Genomic DNA, 23,281 nt, shown 5'->3' with positions numbered 1-23,281 from the left:
ACCAGTAGCTGTGTGGACCTTTTGGCCGTCATGAAAGGTCTTAATATGTAATCTTTCCACAGCTCAAAGCGAGCGTGGCTGTGTTAGCTCAACAGGCTGCTGATCAGAAGGCTGTGTATGGTGAGGCAAACAGAGACGGAGTGACAGGGATCAGTTTGGCACAGACACTGCTGTTATTAAACAGCTGTGGCATTTCCTTCCTACATATAAGCTGTTAATGTTGGTATTTTTCAGGGACTTCATTTGAATTCCCTAATGTCTACAGGAAACAGAATTTTTTTTAGTAATATGTCACTAAAATATGTATGCAAATTAACAAACCCTCATCTTTATGTTCATGAATATTGTGCAGAACTTATATTTTTTATTATACTTTTACTTTTGCAACTTTATCCCTGTTTTCAGTTCACTGTCTTGACACCCAGCTAATTATTGCTACATTTAAATGATCCCTTTATGCTAATTTCCAGCTATATCTGCCTTAATCAGAAACCCCACGGCTATAGTTCACAATAATTTACATTTATCTTAGCCATTATGCAGCCAATCAGCTTATTCTTTGTGTAGAGTTTTTAACTTAATCCAAACTCTACCAATTAATGTTGTGGTGGTCCTTGCTGCTTTGGACTTTCCAAGGATAAAAAATTATAAGTTGCTGATGTGGTGTTCATCTTTTCTGACGAAGGCAAAATGCTCAGGTTGTCATTGTATGCCCTGTTTCCAAAGCTCTTTAAAATATATTTTATTTGGCTCTCCTTTGCTGCCAGATACAAGTCAAACACTAGAAAAAGAACACCCGGCTGTTTTTTGTGAATATTTCAGTTTTTATGTTGGTGTCTGGAAAAGAAGCTAGTTTTAAGGCCTCCCGGTTATGATGTCAAAAACAGCAGGCTCTAGTAGCAACTGTAACCGAGCCCGGCACCCCCCCTCGTCTGGCGATCCAAGTAAACCAAATCTAACATACATACCGTAATACATAAATCATTATTTAAATAGGTCATATTGAATTGTGCATATTATTTACTTAAACTAAGTTACAGCTGAAAATATACAGACTATTAATGGTTAGAGTTGCATAAAAGAGGTAATTCTAAAGAAGCTCAAAATATGCTAAACAAAAGAAGCATAAACCTCATCTGAAAGTTTTGTGCAATAAAAGGTAATAAACCTAATTTCTATGGAGCCTATCATAGATGTCTCCAAGGTTCTTTACAATAATGTTTCTTTAAGAATACCATGCCTGCAGTTTGGCTGCACAAATATCCAAAGAAAGAGAGGGTTGCTGTGTTGAATGCAGTGCCTTAAAGAATGCAGAGGAATTAGTAGATGCTAAGTGAAATTAGCGTTCTAAGGTGTGTCATTAATACAGAAATATTGAACTCCCTGTTCTGCACATTATGTAAGGAATATGGACATCTGTGCTGTAATTTTGTTCAGTGCAGGACTAATGCAAGATATTTGAAATTAATTCAATGCTTTGCAGCTAGGTGACCTGATATTGGTCTTATCTAATCTGGAATTTATTAAATAATAGATACTTATATCTGGAAAGTGAAGTATTGAAATGAAAAAATGACACAGTAACCTGTAGCTGCTCTATGTTCCTTTTTTTATAAAACAGTTTTATGTGTACCATCCTCTTCAGAGGTTTTAGAGCAATTCCCAGAACAGAACCAGTCTTCATTATCAGCTGGTTGAGTGTCTGATGCTAGGAATGAGATGAAGGAAGATAATGAATGAAACATGTTAAGGGTTGCTTAAACGATCTTATTAACTGGATCTTTGAACCTAAACATCAGACACTAGAATATGTTTTATTGTTTAGGATAAAGGGCAATATGTATGGCAGACAGCCTTGAATTTCCAATTCAATTACTTTCCATTTTTTCTCTTATTAAGGATTCATGTGTAGCAGTCTAAATGTTTTGATACTTGGATACACTTTAGTATTTTTACTGTATATACTATACTGTATATTTGGCAAGTAAAGTTAAAATATAATATAAAAAAAAAATCTGTTTATCATTTGTAGTAATCAAAAGCTGGTCTAGTCATAGATTGGGTGAGTGGGAGTTAATGTTTGCTCAAAAAAAAAAAGGAGCTATAAAAAAAGGTATTAAAAATGGATCTCTAAAAAAAATGTTGAATCTTGAGTTCAGCTCTTTTCCGCTGTCTTTAGATTCTGCCCATCCCTGCCCTGTGCTGGGCGGACAACATTCTATGGCCTCAGCCTGTCCGACCTTGTTAGCCAGATGATGAGTTTTGTAAGAGAAACGGTGACTCTCGACCCATGGTTTTTACTAGGGAATGTTTTTTAACTTTAGTAGAAAGAATACCCAAGCTTGGGGCCTCCCTGCTGGTTCTTTCTTCTTTTTTAGCAGTGGATCCTTATAACCTGCCATGAAAACCTGTATATGTTTGTCCTTTCTTAACCTGTCCTACCCCATAAGCAGTTTTTGTCTTTATATAGATTATTGGTCCTTAAAGTATATATGGTGTAAGCAATAGTTTGATCTTTACAGTATAATTTCTTCAGTTCTTAGTTATTTTGTACATTTGTAGAGTCAAAGAATTTAAAAGCAGCCAGAGCATCTGATTAGCAACCCGTTGCTACTGTTGAGGGGCTGTTGACTGATGAATTATAAGCAGATGTAACCACTCCAATAATATTACAGCTTTTGGTCATTTTCAGGAGTCAGGAGTATGCAGATCTTTGCGCATACATTAAATTAAAGGCCGTCATTCCCACCAAGAAGGTTGGAATGGAAAAGATTTACAGCACTGGACCAGTCTTTTCAGTTGTCGTCTTTGCAAATTAACTGGAAGACCACACCTCATTGAATCTGTAGCAAGAAATATAAAGCAGCCCTGAAGGTTAAAGTTGGACCAACACTCATTGCAGGTGATGAAGCAGACTGAAAATGTTTTGTCATTGTCTCCTTCCTATCTCCTCTTTCTTTCATCTTTTGTCCTTTTTTTTTTTTTTTCTCTTTCTTCTTCTTCTGTTTTTCTGCTCTACTTACATTGCAGTGTCCATATGAACTGTAAAACTCCCTGCATAATTATAATAAAGCAATTTATATACATGAAACAAGTGGAGCAGTATGGCAATTGCCGTACCGCTACACTTAAGAAAGTAAAATCTGTTGGGCTCCTTTTGGCATCAAGACAATTATTCTTATTGCCACCTTGCCAGACAGGACACTGTAAAAAAAAAAAAAAAGTTGGACCAACACAATATTGTCACTAGCATTATAAACCTAATAAAGTAAACAGTGGATTAATATGTTAATGCATTTACAGTACAACTAGAAGAAGACTGAAATAGTAGCTTTTATTTTCAGGGGCCACCAGGGGAGCACTTTTTTTTCTTTCTTTCTCTGAGAGATGGTGAGAAATACCTTTAGCTTTTACAACTCACATCTGTAATAACTCCAGGATTCCAAAAAATAAAAATAAAAAAAACAATCCATTGGACTTTGTTTTCCAAGTTTGAGGATTTTTCGCTTCCCATCCAGGAAGCTTTTTCAATTCAAACTGTCTGGAGTAGCGTTTGAGTTCCAGGCTTATACAATGGCCCAAACAAAGGCCTTGTTATGGCTTAGAAAACATGCAAAATGAATCGTAATAACAGGTCCAACCCTTAGTAATGGGGAGTCGTTGAGGTCATTGCTGACCTGCAAGACCCAATACTGGCGTATGCCTCTGAAAAGGGAGTTGTTGGCGTAATTTTTGAAATGGCTGACCAGGCAAGATGTTTTTGTCTCCTGCATAGCACTGGGGGTCGAGATGATAGCAGGAAGAAATCAACTCTATTGCTTCATTGTAGGTTTTTTTTTAAGGCTCTATAAGCCTGGAATTCAAACCCTACTCCAGACATCTATAAACTTAGAAAACAAAGTCCAGTGGTTTGTGTTTTTTTTTACTTTTTTGGAATGACTATGACCTGGATGACTGAAAATCCTCACCAGCATAATTCCAGGGTTTGTTCTTTTAGACGCACAGTTAAGAAGTTATCTGGAAATCAAACCTAGCACCTTGTAGACTGAGGAATTAGGCTTGATTTAATGTAAATAAGGTACTTTGCAATCATTGGTAGATGAAGACCTGCTCCCCCAAGAAAGCTTCCCCCACTGTCATCAACAGGACAAAGACAATATTAACCAGAATGATGATGAACTTAAGCAGCGCTGCATAGAGGAGTGTTCCAGAAATTTTCAATGATGATACAAGAGACAGAAATAACTTCTTTTGCCACTTGTTTTTCCTAAAGTTGTTCTTAGAGGGTACTACAGTAAATTATAAGGTTTACTTTGTCAATGCATGCATTCATAGTCTTGAACGCTTCCCTTTTCAAGGGACTGTATGTCACCTTATGGACCACAGTAAAAGCACGTGATACAAAAAGTGCACATCTGTATGTATTGGCCCTTAACCTCAGTATCGTGCACGAAGTATTTATGAGCGTGCAACCGCTAAGCAGAACTCTGTTGCCATGCCACCTCTCAGTTGCACTCAGTCCTTTTAAGGTCTATAAAAAGATGTGGGTATCCTGGGAGACATGAATCTTGCCTCAGTTTTCACTCACTGTTTTTTTTGTTTTGCCACATGCTTTTTCATCTCTCAACACTTCATCCTTCTGTCTCTTCTCCTCATCTTTTCTCCCCCCTCTAACTCGTCCCTCTGTCTTCTTTCCTTTGCCTTTTCCTTCTCAGGCTCTAGTCCTTTATTGTTTTCAAAATGCCCCAGCTGTGATGATGATGAAGGTGCGCAATATCAGGGGAAATCTGTGTGCAGTGTGTGTTGCCCTGTCTCATTTATCTTCCTGCACCTAGCTTTGGTTTAGTGAAGCGCAACACAGCTACACTCATTGGCTTTCAGTGACTGATACCTGGTCCGTATGTTTTTATCATAGGATGGTGTTAGTGCGACACCATGGGTGTTAGTGTGTTACATGGGTGGAGAAAAGTCCAAAGAAATGTTTTTATAAAAGAAGTCCATAAAAAAAAAAACTTTGCAAACTGCTTCTTATTTTTGCATTTAGTTTCTTTTAAATATTTTCACAATAATTAATCGTTTAGTATCAGTTCCGACCAACATAATCTGAGTAGATACACCAGATAGTATAGATTGATTAGTTCATTTAAAAGGAAACCGACCTGACTCGATGTAAATAAGTAATTCTCTTTCTTAAACTGAACCTATGGCTGCAACAGCTGCCATTCGGTGTTTGCAAGAACCAAAAATTTGGATTTTATATCTCTATTAAGGAATATTGACTTTGTCCTTATAGCTGAATCATAATAATTCCGGAATATTGAAGGTTTTTCCCCAACATGAACAGCATAAGTCCACAATATTTCAGTCAGATCTATATTTGGAGTTTGGCTGTCTATTCAAGGAATTCGTTTTAATCCATTTGCAAGGCTCGTGTGCTTTTTATCCAGATTAACTTTATAATTAAATTGTACTCTAGCTAAAAGTCAAAAATAGAGATACATTCTTATCTAAAATTGAATACTCGAGAGCATCCTGGTATGATGTTCCTTTCTAAAATCCACTCAACAAATATTTCCCCAAAGTCCTTGATAAGACATCAGTGTTTTTCTGTGGAAATATAAGATGGAACCTTATAGAGGGCGTTGAAAGTCGTAGTCATCTATGAATGGTCGTTTTTTGACTCTGATGTTTACTGTGATTGGTTAAGTCATTAAATAATATGCAGGGGCTTGCTTTGGTGGCACAGTGGTTAGCGCACACGACCCATGTATGGAGGCCTTAGTCTTCGCCTTGGTTTGAATCCGACCTGTGGTCCTTTCCCGAAAGTCTCTCCCCCTCTCTCATACCCCCTTTCCTGTCAGCCTACTGTCCATTTTCTATGTGTTTTTGGAGCATGTTATACTGAAATATATTTATCAAACCTTTAATTGAAGTACTTCTATCAGGAAAGGGAGAAAATGCCCTAGTTTTTAAACCAAGTAGAAGGTATTACAGTTATTAGTTCCTTTTGTTATTAGTTTCTGAAATTTTAATTACTTCTAATTATTTATTTTTCTCAGAGTATAAATGCAATGTGGAACAGAGTACCTTTTCTTTTACCGACCAAGCTGTAGAAGCATCAAACTTTATCTTGAAACCAGGCAAATTTGGCAAGAAGTAAGAAAATTCACTTTAGCTTGCTGTTATAGAAATGCAGTGCAGTGGCATCTCTAGGTCACCAAGTCTCCATAACAACAACCGAAACGCCTTGAACTTAATCATCTAGGTACAAATACAGCTGTCTACAACAACCAGTCTAGCTTATTAAAACTTGTGAAAATATTTGGTTTTCTATTAAATAAAACATAACCTTTGGCAATTTCTATCTTCATTTTGTTGTTTCCTACTTCAGCCTCCCAGCTATAAAAAACAAAAATATTAGTGTATAATCTTATTAGTGTATTAAAACATAGCAAATTAGGTGTTTGTTTTTCTGTTATAGCTATTGCCCATTATTTGCTATATTCAGACAGGAATTGGACAAAAACTGTTAGTTTGAATTCATATAGCAATTTGGAAAACCATTTGCCTCTTTTCTATTGCTCTGCTGCATGCTACTCTAAATCAGTTTATTAATAATCATAGCTACACATTTTTATGACCTATAAAGTTAAAATCTCATAAAAACTGTGGTGGTTATATATCAGCCCGTATGAGATGCCCTGCAGTGAGCGAAAACATCTCATACATTAAAATGGAAATAGGAAGAGACGAAAACTGCAAAGAAACAAAATGACCCAGAGTTCATTGACCAACTTCCCGCATCAAATCTTCTCTTTTAAAGTTATAGTGGAGGATTTTTGTGAATTTATGAAAAGACCCGCATTCTCCACTTTGAAAATAAATGCACACGCACAAACCTGTACCCTCTCCTGAGAGGGAACGCCTATTAAACGCAATTTTTTCACTATGTCAGGGATGAGCACGTGGGACAGCCTTACGTATACATATCACCAAGATGATTGAGAGTTAGGAGGGGTTATTTTGATGAAAAAGAACATCCTCCACTATACCTTTAAGATGTATTAATAACTATGTAATAAATAATACATTTAATCTTGATACTATACATACATTAAGGGTTCTCACCAGCGTATTTTATCACAGCAGGCCGCTACACTGAAATTTTTCTCTGCTATTCTTAGACAACTTTTATTGTCCTGTTGTATACACAGAGTGTTTAAAAAAGAAAATTTTGTTTAGTACAGTATTTCTATCTAATACAGCTATTCATTTAACTATCCTCTTTAATTTAACTATTAAGCTGTACATTACCTGTTTTTTTGTTTGAAATGAGTGCGAGCTCTAGCTTATGCAGGTTAAAGCTTAAGCAATCATGGTTAGAAGAAGAAAAAAACATACGCAGTTTGCACTTTAACTGATATACTGCAGTTTAATGGGAAGAATATTAAAAGCAGTGCCCTCCCACGAAAACACAGCTGGATGAACGGGCGTGAAACAAAGGGTGACGTGGGACTCCATGTCCAGCTGAGGATCCTGTGGGGTTTTTTTTAAACACCCTACAAACACTTTTACAGTGCATAGCTTTGTTATTTCTTTGAAATTCGCTGTTATTTTAACTAAAACTAATGGATAGCTGAAAATTTAGTACTTTGGTGTTTGTCTGTTTGTGTACATTGGATGGAAAGCCTGTAAGATGAGCAGAAATGTGGCATTCAAAAAATAGAACAAAGGCCATTCTTGCAAAATATTTCTCCTATATATTCCTAAATTTTAAATTGTTTTAGTAGAGGACAGTTATTTCCTGTCGGCAAAAGTAGGTTTTACAAGGATTGAAATTAATATGAAACCAGTGGACAGCAGTTGTTTATTCATATTGGATTATTCTCCCTCCACTGAACAACTGTACTTCAAATAAAGTATGTATTTTTCTTAATTGTATTGTCTTTTTTGTTTTTTGAATTATAATATAAGCTAGTCACCATGGCCTCCAAAAAGTGTTCCACATCACTGTATAGTTTTGTCCTTATCCTATAAATCCTCATCCTTATGTTAACACCTGGGATTGAAAAAGTCTGTTTGAGATTATTACAACAAATTTCATCACAAAGGAATAAAGGAGCTGAGTAAAGCCAGTTTTCTCTATAGTCATATAGCCATAAAGGGGCAGTTAACCCTCAGAAGAAAGAAACCTGAGCTTATGCTGAACTGTCCTGCCTGCCTGATGCTAAACACATTCCTCTGAGCAGAATCCTCCTATTTGCCCCAGGTTTGAGTGCATTTATTCATTGTAAAAGCCATTACAAGTAATGAACTGTTTTACTTACAATTTATGTATTTAAAGAAGAGATTCAGATGTTTTTGTTCTTCTGTTGTTGTTGTTTCTGGGTTAATTTTCTTTTTTCATATGGTGGCACAGCACCAACAAAATATCTCTGCTATGCTGCTAAGCATTTGAGGAAAGCTACATCCTCCTCTCTCTCTAGATTTAGTCAGCAGAGCTTGCTGACACCTTCTGTGCCACCGGGGGTTTCCTAATTACCAGTTTTCGGTAGTCTCTCCTTTTCTTTTTTTTTTACCTGCAATGTTGCCCTGCTAATGTTTTGCTATTCTCCGGCTTCCCACGTTGTAAAAAGCAGCACTGAAGTTGAAAGGGTGCCCTGCGTCATCATTTGCGTCAGCAGTGGAGAAGTAAAAATTCGTCACTTCTTGTACATGCCTGTAGATGTAGTCTGTCTAAACTTTTGCATTAGTATTCTTTTTATGCTTGTGCTGCAAGGAGGCAATCTCTGTGGCAGGAAGGGGGTTAGTTTGCCATGGTAACAGCATTGCCTTTGGTCTAAAAACTCAAGCTGGGGATTATTCATTGATCAGACAATGATGTCTGAACAATACATACAAAGTCTTTCTAAAACAGTCATACCTTGAGAACTTTTTCATAATTTTTTATTTTTTCTAGTTGGAGTTTTTTGTGCGGACCAACAGGAAAAGTATTAACTTATTGTAGGAGAATAGAAAATGGTTGTTTAATTATTTTTTTTATCTAAAAAGTGTGAAAGACTTTCTTTATTCAGTTTGTATAACAGTCCCCCTCTGTTATTACAACTCAAAGCCTTTCAGGGTATGACTCCACATCTGAAGCTTTTAAAATGTTGTTCTTTTTTGAAAATAGCTCAGGCTCAGATGGATTATATGAGCAATATAAAAAGTAATCAAGGCTCAAGCTTTGCAACATTTTCTCATCAAGATTTACAGTAGGTCATTGCTTTGACTTGACCGTTCTATCTGTACTGTTCCAACGCACCTATTACTGTATGTTCAGAGGGTAAGCTAGAAGGTAAATGTAATTCTTAAGTCTTTTGGAGGTTTTCTTCCAGGTTTTCTTCTGTAATTACCTCCATTCTTCTTCTCATCAACTTCTTACAGCTTCAGTCCTTGCTGAAGAGAATCATCACTACATTATGACCCCCAACTATTGTATGTTGGGGGGGTCTGTCCAGAAAGATGTGCTTTGTTGGTTTGCCTGTAAGCAGTGCTTCACATGCGGTCCATTAAATTTCTATTTTTCCTTTAACCAGAGCCCATTCTACTACATCCTAGTTCTGTTGGAAATTCCACTGAAAATAATACTGTTTTTGAACTTTATTGATCTCACATTGGAGAAATTTACCTCTGCATTTAACCCATTCCCTTGGGAAGCCATGGACTGCCATCGTGGGGCGCCCAAGGAGCAATCGCGGGGTTGCTTAGACACCCAGAGTGGCAGTTTGTGTGAGTGGATTTCGATCTCACAACCTCAGGATTCCAAGCTCTATGCCCCAACCACTAGGCTGCCACTCCCCATTTAAAGGTCTTAATGGATTTCTTTCCACTGTGGCTTTCTTCTTGCAAATCTTTCAATTGAGCTACATTTGTAACATACATTAGAAGTTTTCTTGTAATTATATCCTTTCACCAGAGCCATGGATCACTGGCTCTCCATGAAAGTTAGGAAAATCCGAATAACCGTAGTAGATTTTTATTAATGTAATATAGGTAGGGTGGTGTGTTTCAGCTACATGATATCATCAGCTCGTTATTAACTCCCCGAAAGTTCCCTTGGACCTCTCGGCTGCTTCTCTAATTAAAGCTCTCCCTCTGTACCTAACATGTCAGTTTAGGTAAACAGCCATGTTTTGGCTATTTTATTGTGTCATACAATACAGAGAAATATTAACGCCACACTTTTCAGAGGTTAATTACTAAACTATGAAAGATGCAGCATTTCTCTCCCAAATCAGCTCGGCACTACTATGTATTGTTTTATCACACCAAATCCTAAGTAAACATATCAAAGCATTGGTTGTAAGGTTACAAAATGGAAAATAAAAGCTCAAGGGCAGTCGGTGCTTTTGTAAAATATTTTTGTGATCTTTAAAGAGGTGATCTTTGCCCTAGGAAGGGCAAAGATCAACAGCTCCTGTTATCCTGTGCCAGGATAGTATAGGCAACTAAAAAGGTAACAGGCCTAAAGAAATCCGTTAAAACAGTGGTCTCCCCCTCCTGCCTTCATGACTGCTGGATCAAAGGCCTGGTAATGAGCCACTCATTTGATTCAGGTTTGCTGGAGCAGGGATGTACTTAAAGTTTGCTGCGTAGTTGATCTCAAGGCCTGAAGTTTGAGACCGCCGCTTTAGAAAGATGATAATGAATTCCTCTGATAAATGATTCATCTATAGTTAATGGATGGATGACGCTCATGCTGTTGGGGTTTTTTTTTTTGTCTCCATCAGATCCCACATCTTGCTGAAGGTGTTCACATTCACGGTGAGAAAGTCACTGAGGCACTGAGGCCTTTTCACGATCGCATGGAGGCTTGCTTCAAACAGCTACGGGAGAAGGTGGAGAAACAATATGGCGTAAGGACTCTGGTAAGTACTTTTTTTCTGAATTCTGTGCTAGTTTTGTCTTCTGTTTTGTCACATGAATAGAAATGTTCAAAGGTCCTTTGAAAAAAATGTAACTATCAAAACAGAAAAAAAGTCGAGATCAAACTGAGTTAATGTCAAACTGAGATAAGTAGCTGTTCTGCCGCAGTTGACGGCCAAACCCAATGTTTTCACACCTAAACAGATCTTACATGTCATCAATATCAATGCAACAGCTCTGTAATTAGGAATACCCTTTCTTTCATATTTGTAAAGATTTCTGGATCATCCATCCATTCATGCATCTTCTCCCACTTAGTCCTTGTCAGAGTTGCGGTGGGGCCGGTGGCTGTATAAGGCAGTCTATGGGCGAGAGGCAGGGTACACCCTGGACAGGTCACCACTCTGTCGCAGAATTTCTGGATCAGCGGCCTCATAATAGATGTGGTCCAAGCAAAGGCAGTACCAAAAAGTGTTCCCCTACCACATGTTGGAAGGCCAACTTCTGTGAAAATCAGCCATTACACCAGTTCTTTGAGAGTAAATCCTAAGAGTAAATATGTGCCACCATTACCTCGACCAGTGTTGGGAAAGTTTGCTTTCTACGTGAACTAGTTCAAAGTTCAGTTCACACATTTTAAAATGAACTAGTTCAGTTCATAGTTCACAATTCCAAAATTCTTTTTCTTTTTTTTTATATTGCTCAATTACACCATAGCCTACTGTAGAACCACAGACAGCGATTATTTTATCAGTTGTAACACTGAAACTGTGCGTCAGATTTCATCTTCATATCCAGTTTTGAATCCTTATCCAACCAGGGTTTACATTAGCATTGAGGGGACAGCATTTCCCCATTGTTTCTTTAACGCTTTGTTGCTGTCCATTCACTTCACACTAGTAGCAGCTGCAGCTTTCACCCCTACAGTATATTCTCAAAAACATCAGGAAAAATGTGCTGCTTGAATGGTCTTTTTTATGAGGAATTATTAACCCATTTAGGCCTAAAACGCCTGGAAAAAACACCTTAAAAACCTATGGCCGATTTTAAAAAATACCCCTAAAACCTGAAGTTTTTCTGTAAATTCAGCAACTGTGTCAACGCCTTAATTATTGATATCTCAGCTTCTGTAGCAGATAGAACTCAAAATATATTTTATCTTTGAAATTCTTCCAAAAAAAAAAATGTGAAAAGCAGTAATCAAAAAAAAAAAAAAAATTCAACCTTTTATTTTTTCCATATGTGATCATGTCTTCATTGAGAATGTGCAATATAAAACGTTTTCAAAATAAAGAACAAACATTACATAAATAACTATCTGATGATTACTTATTAACAGTATTATTATGCATAATAATGCATATGTCTGTGTTATAAATTGCATACAACCTACCTCCAGATGGCCACAAATCTGTCCCGGGACATATTTTGGGGGAACTGCGTCCTGAAGAGAGGTTTACATACACAGCCCAATAAATGTCTTCATCTCCGTCACAGTCACGGGTGACCACTTTGCCATCTTTGCTCTTGTTGGAGTTTGGTTTGTTTGGTCACTGTACCTATTCGTCTCGGTAACTAGATGCATCCAAAGTTCTTCATTAAAAATATGCTCAAATGCCTGCAGCGGTGTGGCGTCTGCAGGCAAATCAACTTTCACTCCAGGTGTGCGGTTGAAAACACTCCGTGCATTGCGGTGGTAGTTCGATTGGTTCAGCGCGTTCAAAGTCATCATTTCATCTATACCGTCATCAAAGCCGACACACTCCTCAAAATCACTGCCTTCCGACAACTCTTCTCTGTCAAACTCCTCCATGTTTGCTTGAAAAAAACTTCTTTCTTCTTGCTTGACTTATATGCTCTCCCGGCGTCAATGGTAGAATGACGCAACAGCACCCCCGGCTTGAATGGTAGAAATGCGGTAATGCTTTCCCGGCCTAAATGGGTTAAAAGAAAAATAGGAAAGTATTCTTTAAGGTGCAAATGTTTTTTTTTATTTTAATAAATTTTTCCATTTGAAATTCCATTTCAATACATACTAAAAAGGAATCCTGGAATCCTGGAAAATTATACCAGGCAGGTTTAACAAACAAGTTACATGGATAGTAAAACCCTCAAGAACAGGAGTCTTCTTTTCCAGACCAAGGACCCCAAACTGATGGCGAGATGGAGCGGGGACCCCCTATTTATATATATTGTATGAAATTGTGTCCTATAGTCACTCTATTACAGATGGAGTAATGTAAAGAAATTAATTTCTCCCTGGGATTATTAAAGTTTTTCTGATTCTGATTCCTGGTTGATGGGACAGGTGTTGTGAAGGAAATGGTGCCCAGCTTGAAAGAGCTCCTGTGTGTCGCTGAATGTGTGCATTGATGACTGAAAGACATCTTCTGCCTCCATTTATCTGTTTACTACAGTGTGTTGATTTCATGTTAATGAGTATTTAAAGACATTTCAATTAGTGGGGGAAAAAAATGCAGGGGGGGAATATAAAAATATCAACTAACCATGCAGACCCTCATGCAGTACCTCCGTAGACCCCCTAGGGGTCGCGGATCCCCTGTTGAAGACCTCCGCTCAAGAAGATTTTACTAACACAAACTGAGGGACCAGGCTGAGGTAGGAATTTAAGGTTACTGAAGTGCGGATTTTTTTACTGAAAGCTCACCGACCACCTGGTCATAAACCTGTTTTAAGTCGCCTCCATGCTGCTGTGGCTTCCACGCTGCGTTTTGTTTTGATGACGCACGCGGCTGTAGGCTACGACGCTGGTAGCTGCTGTTGCCAGATTGGGTGTTTTTCCCGCTACATATTAAGGCCTGTTTACGGTGTGATTTAGCCGGGGTTTCGCCTGGAGGGCTTTATAGAAATCTGGCAACCTATTGAACGGAGTTGAACTGAGAGAGCATGCCGTTCACAGACGCCAGAATGAACGAGTTCACAATAATGTTCATCAGGCAATAATGCAGTACGTTCAGTTCACGTTCGCCCAAAATATGAACAAGTTCATGAACTTTCGTTCAATGAACGCGTTCAGGCACAACACTGACCTCGACCTTATCTACAATCAGAGCAATCATAGAAATGTGTTTTACACTTGAGCCATGCATAGTGAGAGGGATAAATGGAAGAAAAAAAAAACACTCCAGACATATGGTTAGAGAATTGCTGGAAATCTTTAGTGCAGGGTTATGCAAATGCAATGGAAGATTAATTTATTTTATATACCTTTATAGCAGTGTTGATGTTTTTAAATGGAAATGTCATTTTGACCTTATATCTTATATAATAATCTTGTTGTTGTTTCTTGTAGTTAGATAGAATTACTATCCTGTGTGTCAAGGTGTGCTAATTGATGTGGATTGTAAGAATTTTCTATTAGATAAAAAAAAAGAGTACACATCTGAATGCATTTCTTTAACCCGATTTAAAAAAAAAAGATTCCTTCAGAAATGTTTAAATCAGATTTAAATAACCTCAATTAACCCTGTTTTTGTTGATGTTTCATTTTAGTTTCAATTGAAAAAAACTACATTCCATCTGAATATTGCCCAATATATTGTATCAAGAAATTATTAGGACCTGTCTGTCAACATGTGGTTTATTGATGGGAACACCATATTATCCTTTGATTTAAAGAAACTCAAGAAAATATGAGAAACAAGGTCACTAACATTTATCAGTCTGATCAATTTCTAAGGCTTTGAGTTCCAGCTAAACCACAGTGGGAGGTTTTATTCACAAACGCAGAGCAAAATTGTGATGGAGCAATTGTGAACATCCCCAGGAGTTAAATTACTCTGAGATTATATGTGATTGATTCGGAAAATAACAAAACCACAAAACAAACCGTAATAAAGCCTTACATGTGTCTGGTAAGGTCAATGTTCAGGATTCTACAACATTTCAGAAAAAGAACCTCTTCAGTTAAGCATGTTGTTTGCAGTGATACTATCAGTGCCAACCATGAAGCTGCTCTGTCTGCCCCTGAGTCTGTGATTTTTAGCTTAAATATTTCCCCTCAAGCTATGCAGAAAAACAGCGATTCAGAGACGCCATATCAAGATCGATCTCAGAATGGGTTAAGACATGACATATTCTATGTCATGGGTGGCCTAGTCAAAGTCTGAATAAAATCTGTTTGAGATTTTGTAGCAAATGTTTAACTAACCCATCAATGCTCAAACAGACTGGAGTGTTTTTCACTTAAAATAAAGTGTTTAAATTCAAATGTTTAAAGTTTAACAGAAGAAATTTGCATGGCTTACACGTGATCAAAGAGCTAATTCTGGTGCAAATCATTTGGTTTTTATTTGGAAAATGTGAGTTTGACGTACCTAGATGGGAAAGGCATCTGAATCCTCTGAGATTGGCTTTTTTAGGAGGTTAAGTAGACAACAGCAGTAAATCTTAGCTTTGCTGATAATTCACCAGAGAAATGCCACACTTGAAAGTATAGTGGATGGTTTTCTTTTTCCAGGTGGATCATCAAAATAAGTGGTCCTCCTAATTTTCAATCTTTCTGGGGATATTTTAAGGCCGTCCTATGTGCTCGTCTCCATTTTCACTTACTGTTGGCGAGTCTGAAATAGTGGAAAAATAGCAAATCTTCTTTTGGAAAAAAGGCTTGTATGAGCGATGCAAACTGAAACTTTTAAACAGACAATGTGTACAATGAGGAATGGGCTCTTGCACACTCTTGCAGGCTATTAATAGGTATTCCCTCTCTGGAGCAGGTACAGGGTTGTGCATGTGCATTTGGTTTTTTTTTAGGTGGAGAAAGAGGGTCTTTTAAAAAATTCATGAAAATCCTCCACTATACCTTTAATTCTAATTCATCCAGCAGTGCCCTGCTTTTTGCCTTTAAGGAACTGGCTGCGGAAATGCCTCTAAAGGTGCATCATACATCATAAACAGGGGAATTGAGGCATCTTTTTAAAGAATGGACACAGACTCCTCTAGCTCATATCATGACATAGATTCATACTTGAGTTTTTCTTGCATTTCCCCTTTTAAAAAGAAAATGTATAACTAAGGGTTATACATAAATCCACATTAGAATGTAAATGTCAAAGCAGAGTAAAGTATATAATTTTCTCTTCTCCCAGTGGTATCATGAAGCAGTCCCATAATGTTAAGAGCAAGCGTCAGGGCTGGGATGATAGTTCAACCCTAGTTGGTAAAATTATAACAAATCTGACAACCACATGATTTTTATCTTTCTTTGCAGTAAAGAATTTTATTTCCCCTCCATGCCTTTTCTTTCAGCTGATGTCAGCTTGTCTGCAGCCAGTTGATCCCAGGAGACTGCTTCTCATTTCTCCTCTTCCTTTTACAGGTTTAATTGTTGCTTGACCAAGCATTTCCCTCTACCCTGCTAGAGGTAGAGAGGTGCTCCCTCAGTTAAAGGAAGAGGGCGGCAACCTTTCAAATTGGAAAGAACTTGGAGCTTCCTAGGAAGTGATAATAAGCCCTCTCTGTTAGATATGTTATCCCTTCCCTTGCATGGAAACAGTCTTTAAAGCTGATGGGTTTTGATAGGTTTTTTATTTCCCAGGTTCTGGGATGTTGATGAGAGGGTATTGCTGCTGTTGATGAAGAACTAACACACCCTTCATATTTATAGCTTAGTTGTAGAATAACTGAATTAAGTAGCTTTAACAGAGAAATTAAATACAAAAACATTTACCCTTTATGTTTAATTGTGGAAAAGTCTACCTAAATGTGTGCGAAACTACAGGTCATCTAATTTCCCTTTACGAACGATAAAATATTTTTGAAATGAATTAGCGCTGAAGAGCAGCCTTATTAAATTAACATAAGATCACAATTTTTGAAAAATAAGAATTTGTGCTGTGTGTGCAGGTTTTCCAAATATTTATTAAACTATAAACTTGTTTTTATTCTATATTTTTGTTTTTATTCTGTATTTTGTGTTACTGTCTATTAAAATCAATATTCTAACAGTGCAAATGTTACATAAAGGTCTGTGGAGCCTGTGTGATGGATCATTCAGACAACTTACTGAAATGCAATAAGAAATTTGATAATAGTGTTTTAATAAATCTTATTGTTTCGCTTCTCCTCTGTTGTACCAGCCGACAGGTGACGAACGACGAGGGCCTCGCCCTCCCTCCATGGTGCGCTCCTTCACCATGCCCTCCTCTCAGAGGCCGCTGTCCGTCGCTTCAGTTACCTCTATCTCCTCTGATAACTCCCCCTCCAGGCCTGGATCAGACGGGTAACCTAGGTTTACTTTTATCCAGGAATCACCAGGGGGGACTGCTATCTTTAGCGTTCATTAGGCAGGTTCCAGGGTACACCCTGGATAAGAGACCCTGTTCATCACACTGGGAAAATGGCAGGATGCAGACACAGTGTGTTAGAGTGTACACCTATGAGGTTTGTGTTACGAGAGGTCTCGCCTTAAGTGGCTGGCTTGTCACAGTCAGCTGTTTCCAAGAATTAAATTGAAGAAGAAAATATGACGGAAATAGATGCACCAGCCTAATGTTACGCCATAGACTATTTAGCCTTATGCCACGCTCCACTGATGCAGTAATCCCTGTCAAAGGAGCCCAGAATGTATATCGAGTTTAAAGTCATGCAAGACTTTGCAGTAAGCCAACATTTTTATTAATAAATCTATTTTACAGTTGGAATATTTGATATATAATTTCCTTAAAATCAGATTACACTGTTTTACTTCATTCTAGTCCTGCATCTAATGATCATTTGCCAAATTATTAATCTGTCAATTATTTTTTGGATTAATCAATTAATAATCCGATACGAAATAATTCCCTAAAGAAGTTTTTTTTTTTTTTTATTTAAACGAGGTGAAACCAAAGCGTTTCTGCTTCAGGGGTTCTGGATAGAGCATATTGACGGATGAAAATGTTTTTTATCATCATAGATGCAAAATGTTTGCATAATTTTCTTTTTTTTACTAAACATGCTAAAGGCATGTTTTAGAGACTCTATACTCTTATTAACGATTACTAAAGTAGTTGACTATTATTTCATTAATCGATTAATCTGATTGTTTCACCTCTACTTAAATTATTCCACTTGAGTTCCCATTTTTCAAAGTTTATTAAGCAGATAAGTGTTTTTGTGATATTCTAATTTTTGCACCTGTACAGGCTAGAATTTTCAAACTCTTCACAGTCTCTTTGATCATTTGGCATATTGTCTTTTCTTCCCATCAGCTTTGCCTTGGAGCCCCTTCTACCAAAGAAGCTGCATACAAAGTCTCAGGACAAACTGGACCGGGACGAACCTGAAAGGGAACGCAAAGAGAAGAAGAAGGAGAAAAGGAACAGCAAGCACCAAGAGACTTTTGACAAGGAGCTCAAGACGGCAGAAATGACTTTGCAGCCCCCTGAAGCCGTCATACTCTCAGAGACGGTAGTGTTCGGTTTTACATTTCTGTTTTCTCTTTTTTTATGTCTGTTGTTATCCTGTGAAATGGGGCTTTGTGTATAATTAATCTGTGGATAAAAGCTCTTTATGCGTTAAATCCAGTCTCAGTCGACTTCTAGTTAAGTTCCCACAAGATCTCGAATAGATTCTTTTCCTACAAAAGGTTTTCCTTCCTCTCAACTTTCTATTAACATGCCGAAACATTTTCAAAACTCATTTGTAGAGTTGAACTCTTTCATTAGTTCTTTTTATAAACAAAATTTCCATGTAAAAGCATTATATTTCTTACTGTTTGTGGACAGAAATTGCCTCCGTAGTTTGCACTGCATGTCTTTCCTGGTCCCTCCCTCATTTGAATTTCACCAATGACAAAATTATTTGTTGATGTCTCCAGGAGTCCAGAGTAGCCCCAAGGACCTATTTTTGCATATTCCAATTGAAGCCATAATAAAAAAAACAATCATGCATGTAAATGATTATTACTAACCACAAATAACAGCCTGCAACCCAACAATCACTTTTATCCAAATGAGTTTCTCCTTTAGGAATATAAATAGCTGTTTTTAATATGTGACTGGAATCACACAGCAAACCCAAAGGAGTTAGGAAAATATATGAAAAAGTGTTGGTATTGAATAGAATGGAATTGGTTGTTCAATCTGAGCGCTTAGTAAAGACCTAATATCTCTATTTTCTCCTAACGTAACCTGACAGATCAGCCCTCTGCGGCCTCAGAGACCAAGGAGTCAAGTTCTCAACCAGATGGCTGGAGATCGCCGTCTCTCCGTCTCACCAGGACCTCCTTCCACCAACTCCACCTCCTCACCTGGCCCCCCACCCATTACACCAAGGAACAAATCCACTTTTAACCTGCACACCATTTCAAGTAAGAACAGTCTTCACTCTCAGTGCTTTTAATCCTCTCTTCAGTACGACGCTCTCCCAACTTGGCAGGAAGATAAAGCAAAAGCTTTACTTTTAGCAGCAGAGCTAAAACTCTGTGCACAACACCAAAGAGATTAAATGAGATTTGGGTTCTTTCTTTTGTCTTCAGTTTGTCTGAGTTCAGTATTGCTCAGAGTTGTTGCTGGCTCTTGTTTTATCAAACGGAGACTATCAATGAAAGTTACTTCTATTTATTAGCTTCAATCCTCCAGAGCAGCCAAAAGATAATAAAACTGTAGAGGTGGGCCTCAGGTTCAAAAAGGACAGTCTTCAGCCCGCTAATGTCATACATGTTTTTTTTTTCTTTATTTCTGCTCATCATTTAGCAAACTTACGTTGCGTTTGAACAACTCAACAAACAAGTACTGACCAGAGTACTGAACTGAATAAGTACCAGCCCGAGTTTAAAAGATCCGAAGAATAAAAACAGAATAAGACAAAAAAAAAACTTCCTGTTCGCCTTAAGTTGATATTCAACTACAACTTTTAGAAGAAAAGCCTTAACTATATTTAATTATAATTTAAAAACTTTATTATTCAGCTATCTTGAATGTAATTTACAGATTCTGATTTGTAAGTTATAAAACCCAGATAAGGATCATTTCGATTTGCTAAAGTGTAGCATTTTAGCAAATTTTTGATAAGACTCCCCACTTTTTAAAAGTTGCTGTTTGCATTGCTCATACAACATTACTTTCTAAAAGAAGGTTTACAAATTTCCTACTATGTCAGGCGCACCACCGGTAAGTGAAAATGGGGACGAGCGTGTAGGACGGCCTTACGTAACCATATCACTAGAATGATTGACAATAGGAGTACTAATTTAGATGATCCACTTGGTAAAAGAACATCTATACTGGTAATGTAGATGTAAGACCAGCATAGATTATTAGGGGTTATTACTTTGAGTATTGAAGCCTTAAACTAATTATTTTAAACAAAATACAGATTCTCAAATACAATTTTGATCAAATCTCATCTCATGTCATTTTAATATTAACTTATTAAAGGTCCCACATTCAAGTAATACTCCACTCGTATATAATGTCCTGGGTAGGATTACCAGTTGGCACTGTGGTTCTGAAGATTTAACCTTAGACCTCAACATATCCAAGATGAAAGCAGTAGTAATGGATATCTAGTAACCACAGACTCCAATCTTGATACACAGCAAGAAGTATTAAAGTTCTTGTGCTTCTACTTCTATGCTGACTTCACCCAGAATACATTTACCTCACACCAGGTGGGAAAAACCCAACAAAGACTTTACCTCCACAGGAAGTTAAAGCATGTTCACCTTCACCCTTCAGCTGCTCTTAAAACTTTACAGGTCAGTGATAAAAAAGTCTCCCAAGTATATTTCCTCGATGGTTCTCCAGCGGCTCCTAGGAGAACAGGAGTGTCCTAGAGGGACTGTTATTGGACCCCAGCTGGCCTCTCTAACGAACATTAAAGGCTGAGTTACAGTCACACTTTGGGGAGCTGAGAAAGTCTGGAGCTTAAACAAGAGCTGTAGGCGTTTATACTTAATCCTTACACTGGTACAAAGTAAGGGGGGGTAGTACACTGCATAACCAGTGAATAGGTAGTAAGAGAGAAAAAAAAGCCTCACACACCCAAAAAGTCTGTGTTCTGATCCAAAGCAGTATTTCTAATTAACTTAATAATGTTTCTTGCAAAGTTTTGGACTCACAGTAAAAATTGATGAGTAGAAAAAACAGGTTTTGAACTCTTTGGAATGGATACAGAACTGTAAAACTTTGGATGGGCTCTAATTTTATCATAAAATCTAACTATAGGGATCACAAACAAGTTTATCATTTTTCTTATGCTACTCTCTGCTTTCTTTTTATAATTATTTGTGTTTGAATGGTCTGCATCTTGTTCCTTCTAAAGGGAGCAGTGTGCGTGGTCAGCGAGGTAAAAAAATCCAGAGGTGTATGAACACGCGTTGGGAAAGCGCAGGGGGGTGGACCTGCAGGCTCTCTTTGAGCAGCTGCTCAAAACAAAAAACAAAAATATTTAGTATTTTACCCCTAATTCTTAAAGAGAATTTGTTGAGGCAATGGCGTAAATATTGTAATTACGGCTGTATTATTTTTTGGGGGGTATATTAATATCATGCATGTTTATAATAATAATAATATAATAATAATAATAATAATAATAATTATCAGCTTTCCAAATGAGAGATGCTTAGTGAAGCAATGACAATAAAATCCTGTTTTATTCTCTTCTTCTCGCCCACTAAGCTGAATGTATTGTTCCACCTCTAGCAGCTGGTCTCAGTCTTATGTCCTCTGGCTTCCAGCCCTGCTCTTCCAGATGTCCTCATGAATTCTGGTGATGAATGTCTGCTGATGTTGGCTTTTTTCCTCTCAGGTCTGGAGCTGAACGGGATGGGCTGCAGCGACAAGGCTGAGATCCCTCCTCCTCTGCCGCTGAAAGGCAACGCCGATTACGGCAACCTGTTCGATAATCAAGACTTGACGAGTCCCTCAACGCCTCCTCCACCCCCACCACATCAAAGAGTAGGTGTTTTAATTAGGGCTGAGTGTAACTCCTTAATGATGCATAGCACTTGGAATGAAACAAGCGTTCGGTACTCGCACTTGACATTTAGTTCAACCTCCTTCGCAATTCCTTCACACTCCATCCCAACGTGTCTCTTCTTGTCTACGCATGTGCAGCTTTTACCATTGAATTTAGTGTTTTTCAGCTTTTCTGTGTCATATGTCACAGAAGAGCGTAGGCATCAGTCAGTTAGCAGCCCGTCCACTAAGGGTGTGCAAAATAATCGTCAAATCGATGAATCGTGATTCTAATTTTTGTGATCTACTGAATCGATTCTTGAAGGCAAGAATCGATTATAAAAAAAAAAAAAAAATGAACAAATAAAATACATTAATGGTTGGCGCACATCAATCAAACCAAGTGGAATACAACTTCCAGTCCAGCAGATGTCGCTGCGGATGTGTTGACGCCTGCTGCTTTGTGTCATAAGCATGTCCGGACTGATTATCCTCATTTTGTTATTTTAAGTTTGATGAATCCTAAGATCTTTTTGTTGGTGTGTCCATGCCAGTAATAGTAATATTTCTGTCCAGTATTTGTTTTCATTGCAACACCTCCAAAAGTAATTTCAATAAATACAGCTATGTATGAATTCAGTTGCTTTCAGTTATGTATCAATTGAAGACACTATCCAGATCACACCCAGCCAGTCAGCCACTGGTAAGGGCTGTATCTTTTTCTTACAGTGTTCAGTGAAAATATCACAATGCATCGCAATATTTCAAGTATCGTGATGCATCGTGATAGAATCGCATCGTGGCATGTGAATCGTGATTCGAATCGAATCGTGACTTCTTTGCCAATACCCACCCCTACCGTCCACGCTGCCGTTATTTATGCCTGCCCTGCCTGAAGGCCTGGTGCTCAGGCGTGATTGATTGGATGATTACTTTACCTCTCACATTCATCAGAAGCTCTTCAGCCGTAAATCAGTGACACATCTCTCCACGCTTGCTGACTTATACTCAAGCCTGTCCTCTTCGTCTCGCCTTTCCTGGGCCTTACTGTTAACTAACCTTATTTATCCAGTGTCACAGTCTGCGGACAGGTAGTAAAACTGAACACTGGCACTCAGGCTGACATTAACGCGGTCGGAGCACATGTTCTGGGGGGTTAGTGACTGCCTTTCTTCATTTACAGGCTTTAATAGAGGAAGAAATGCGGTCAATGAGAAGCATCTTTCATCTGATGTCAGAGAAACCAGGTTAACCAGTGGAAACAATCTGTTTAGACTGAATAAAAATTGTGCCTGAAGCGCACAAACAGAATTATGTGAAAACCCTTCTCCTCAATCTTTAGTAGTAGGATGCAGCACCGCATATAAATCTATTTGTTCTGCAACGGTTTAAGATTAGTTTTTACAAATACAAAGGGGGAAAACAGCCTTATGAAGACCACAGAAGCAGACGGATCAGAGATGAAGTTGTTT

The 23,281-nt window shown here is 37.9% G+C and overlaps 1 protein-coding gene across 2 annotated transcripts in view; it reads left to right on the top strand.

Annotated features, from left to right (window-relative positions):
• Positions 1-23,281, top strand: part of dock1 (dedicator of cytokinesis 1) — a 305,990-nt gene that overhangs the window by 278,791 nt on the left and 3,918 nt on the right. For both annotated transcript variants that reach the window (XM_038282563.1, XM_038282562.1), the window contains exons 47-51: positions 10,773-10,910; positions 17,007-17,149; positions 18,120-18,318; positions 19,048-19,219; positions 21,661-21,809. In XM_038282563.1, coding sequence (XP_038138491.1) covers positions 10,773-10,910; positions 17,007-17,149; positions 18,120-18,318; positions 19,048-19,219; positions 21,661-21,809 — 801 coding nt within the window. The remainder of the gene's footprint in view (positions 1-10,772; positions 10,911-17,006; positions 17,150-18,119; positions 18,319-19,047; positions 19,220-21,660; positions 21,810-23,281) is intronic.

The sequence above is a fragment of the Cyprinodon tularosa genome, unplaced genomic scaffold, assembly GCF_016077235.1.
Source record: "Cyprinodon tularosa strain WSP-4 unplaced genomic scaffold, ASM1607723v1 ctg185, whole genome shotgun sequence".
In the NCBI taxonomy this organism is placed as follows: domain Eukaryota; kingdom Metazoa; phylum Chordata; class Actinopteri; order Cyprinodontiformes; family Cyprinodontidae; genus Cyprinodon; species Cyprinodon tularosa.
The sequence above is the reverse complement of the archived record's forward strand: the minus strand, read 5'-3'. Positions and strand labels throughout refer to the sequence as shown.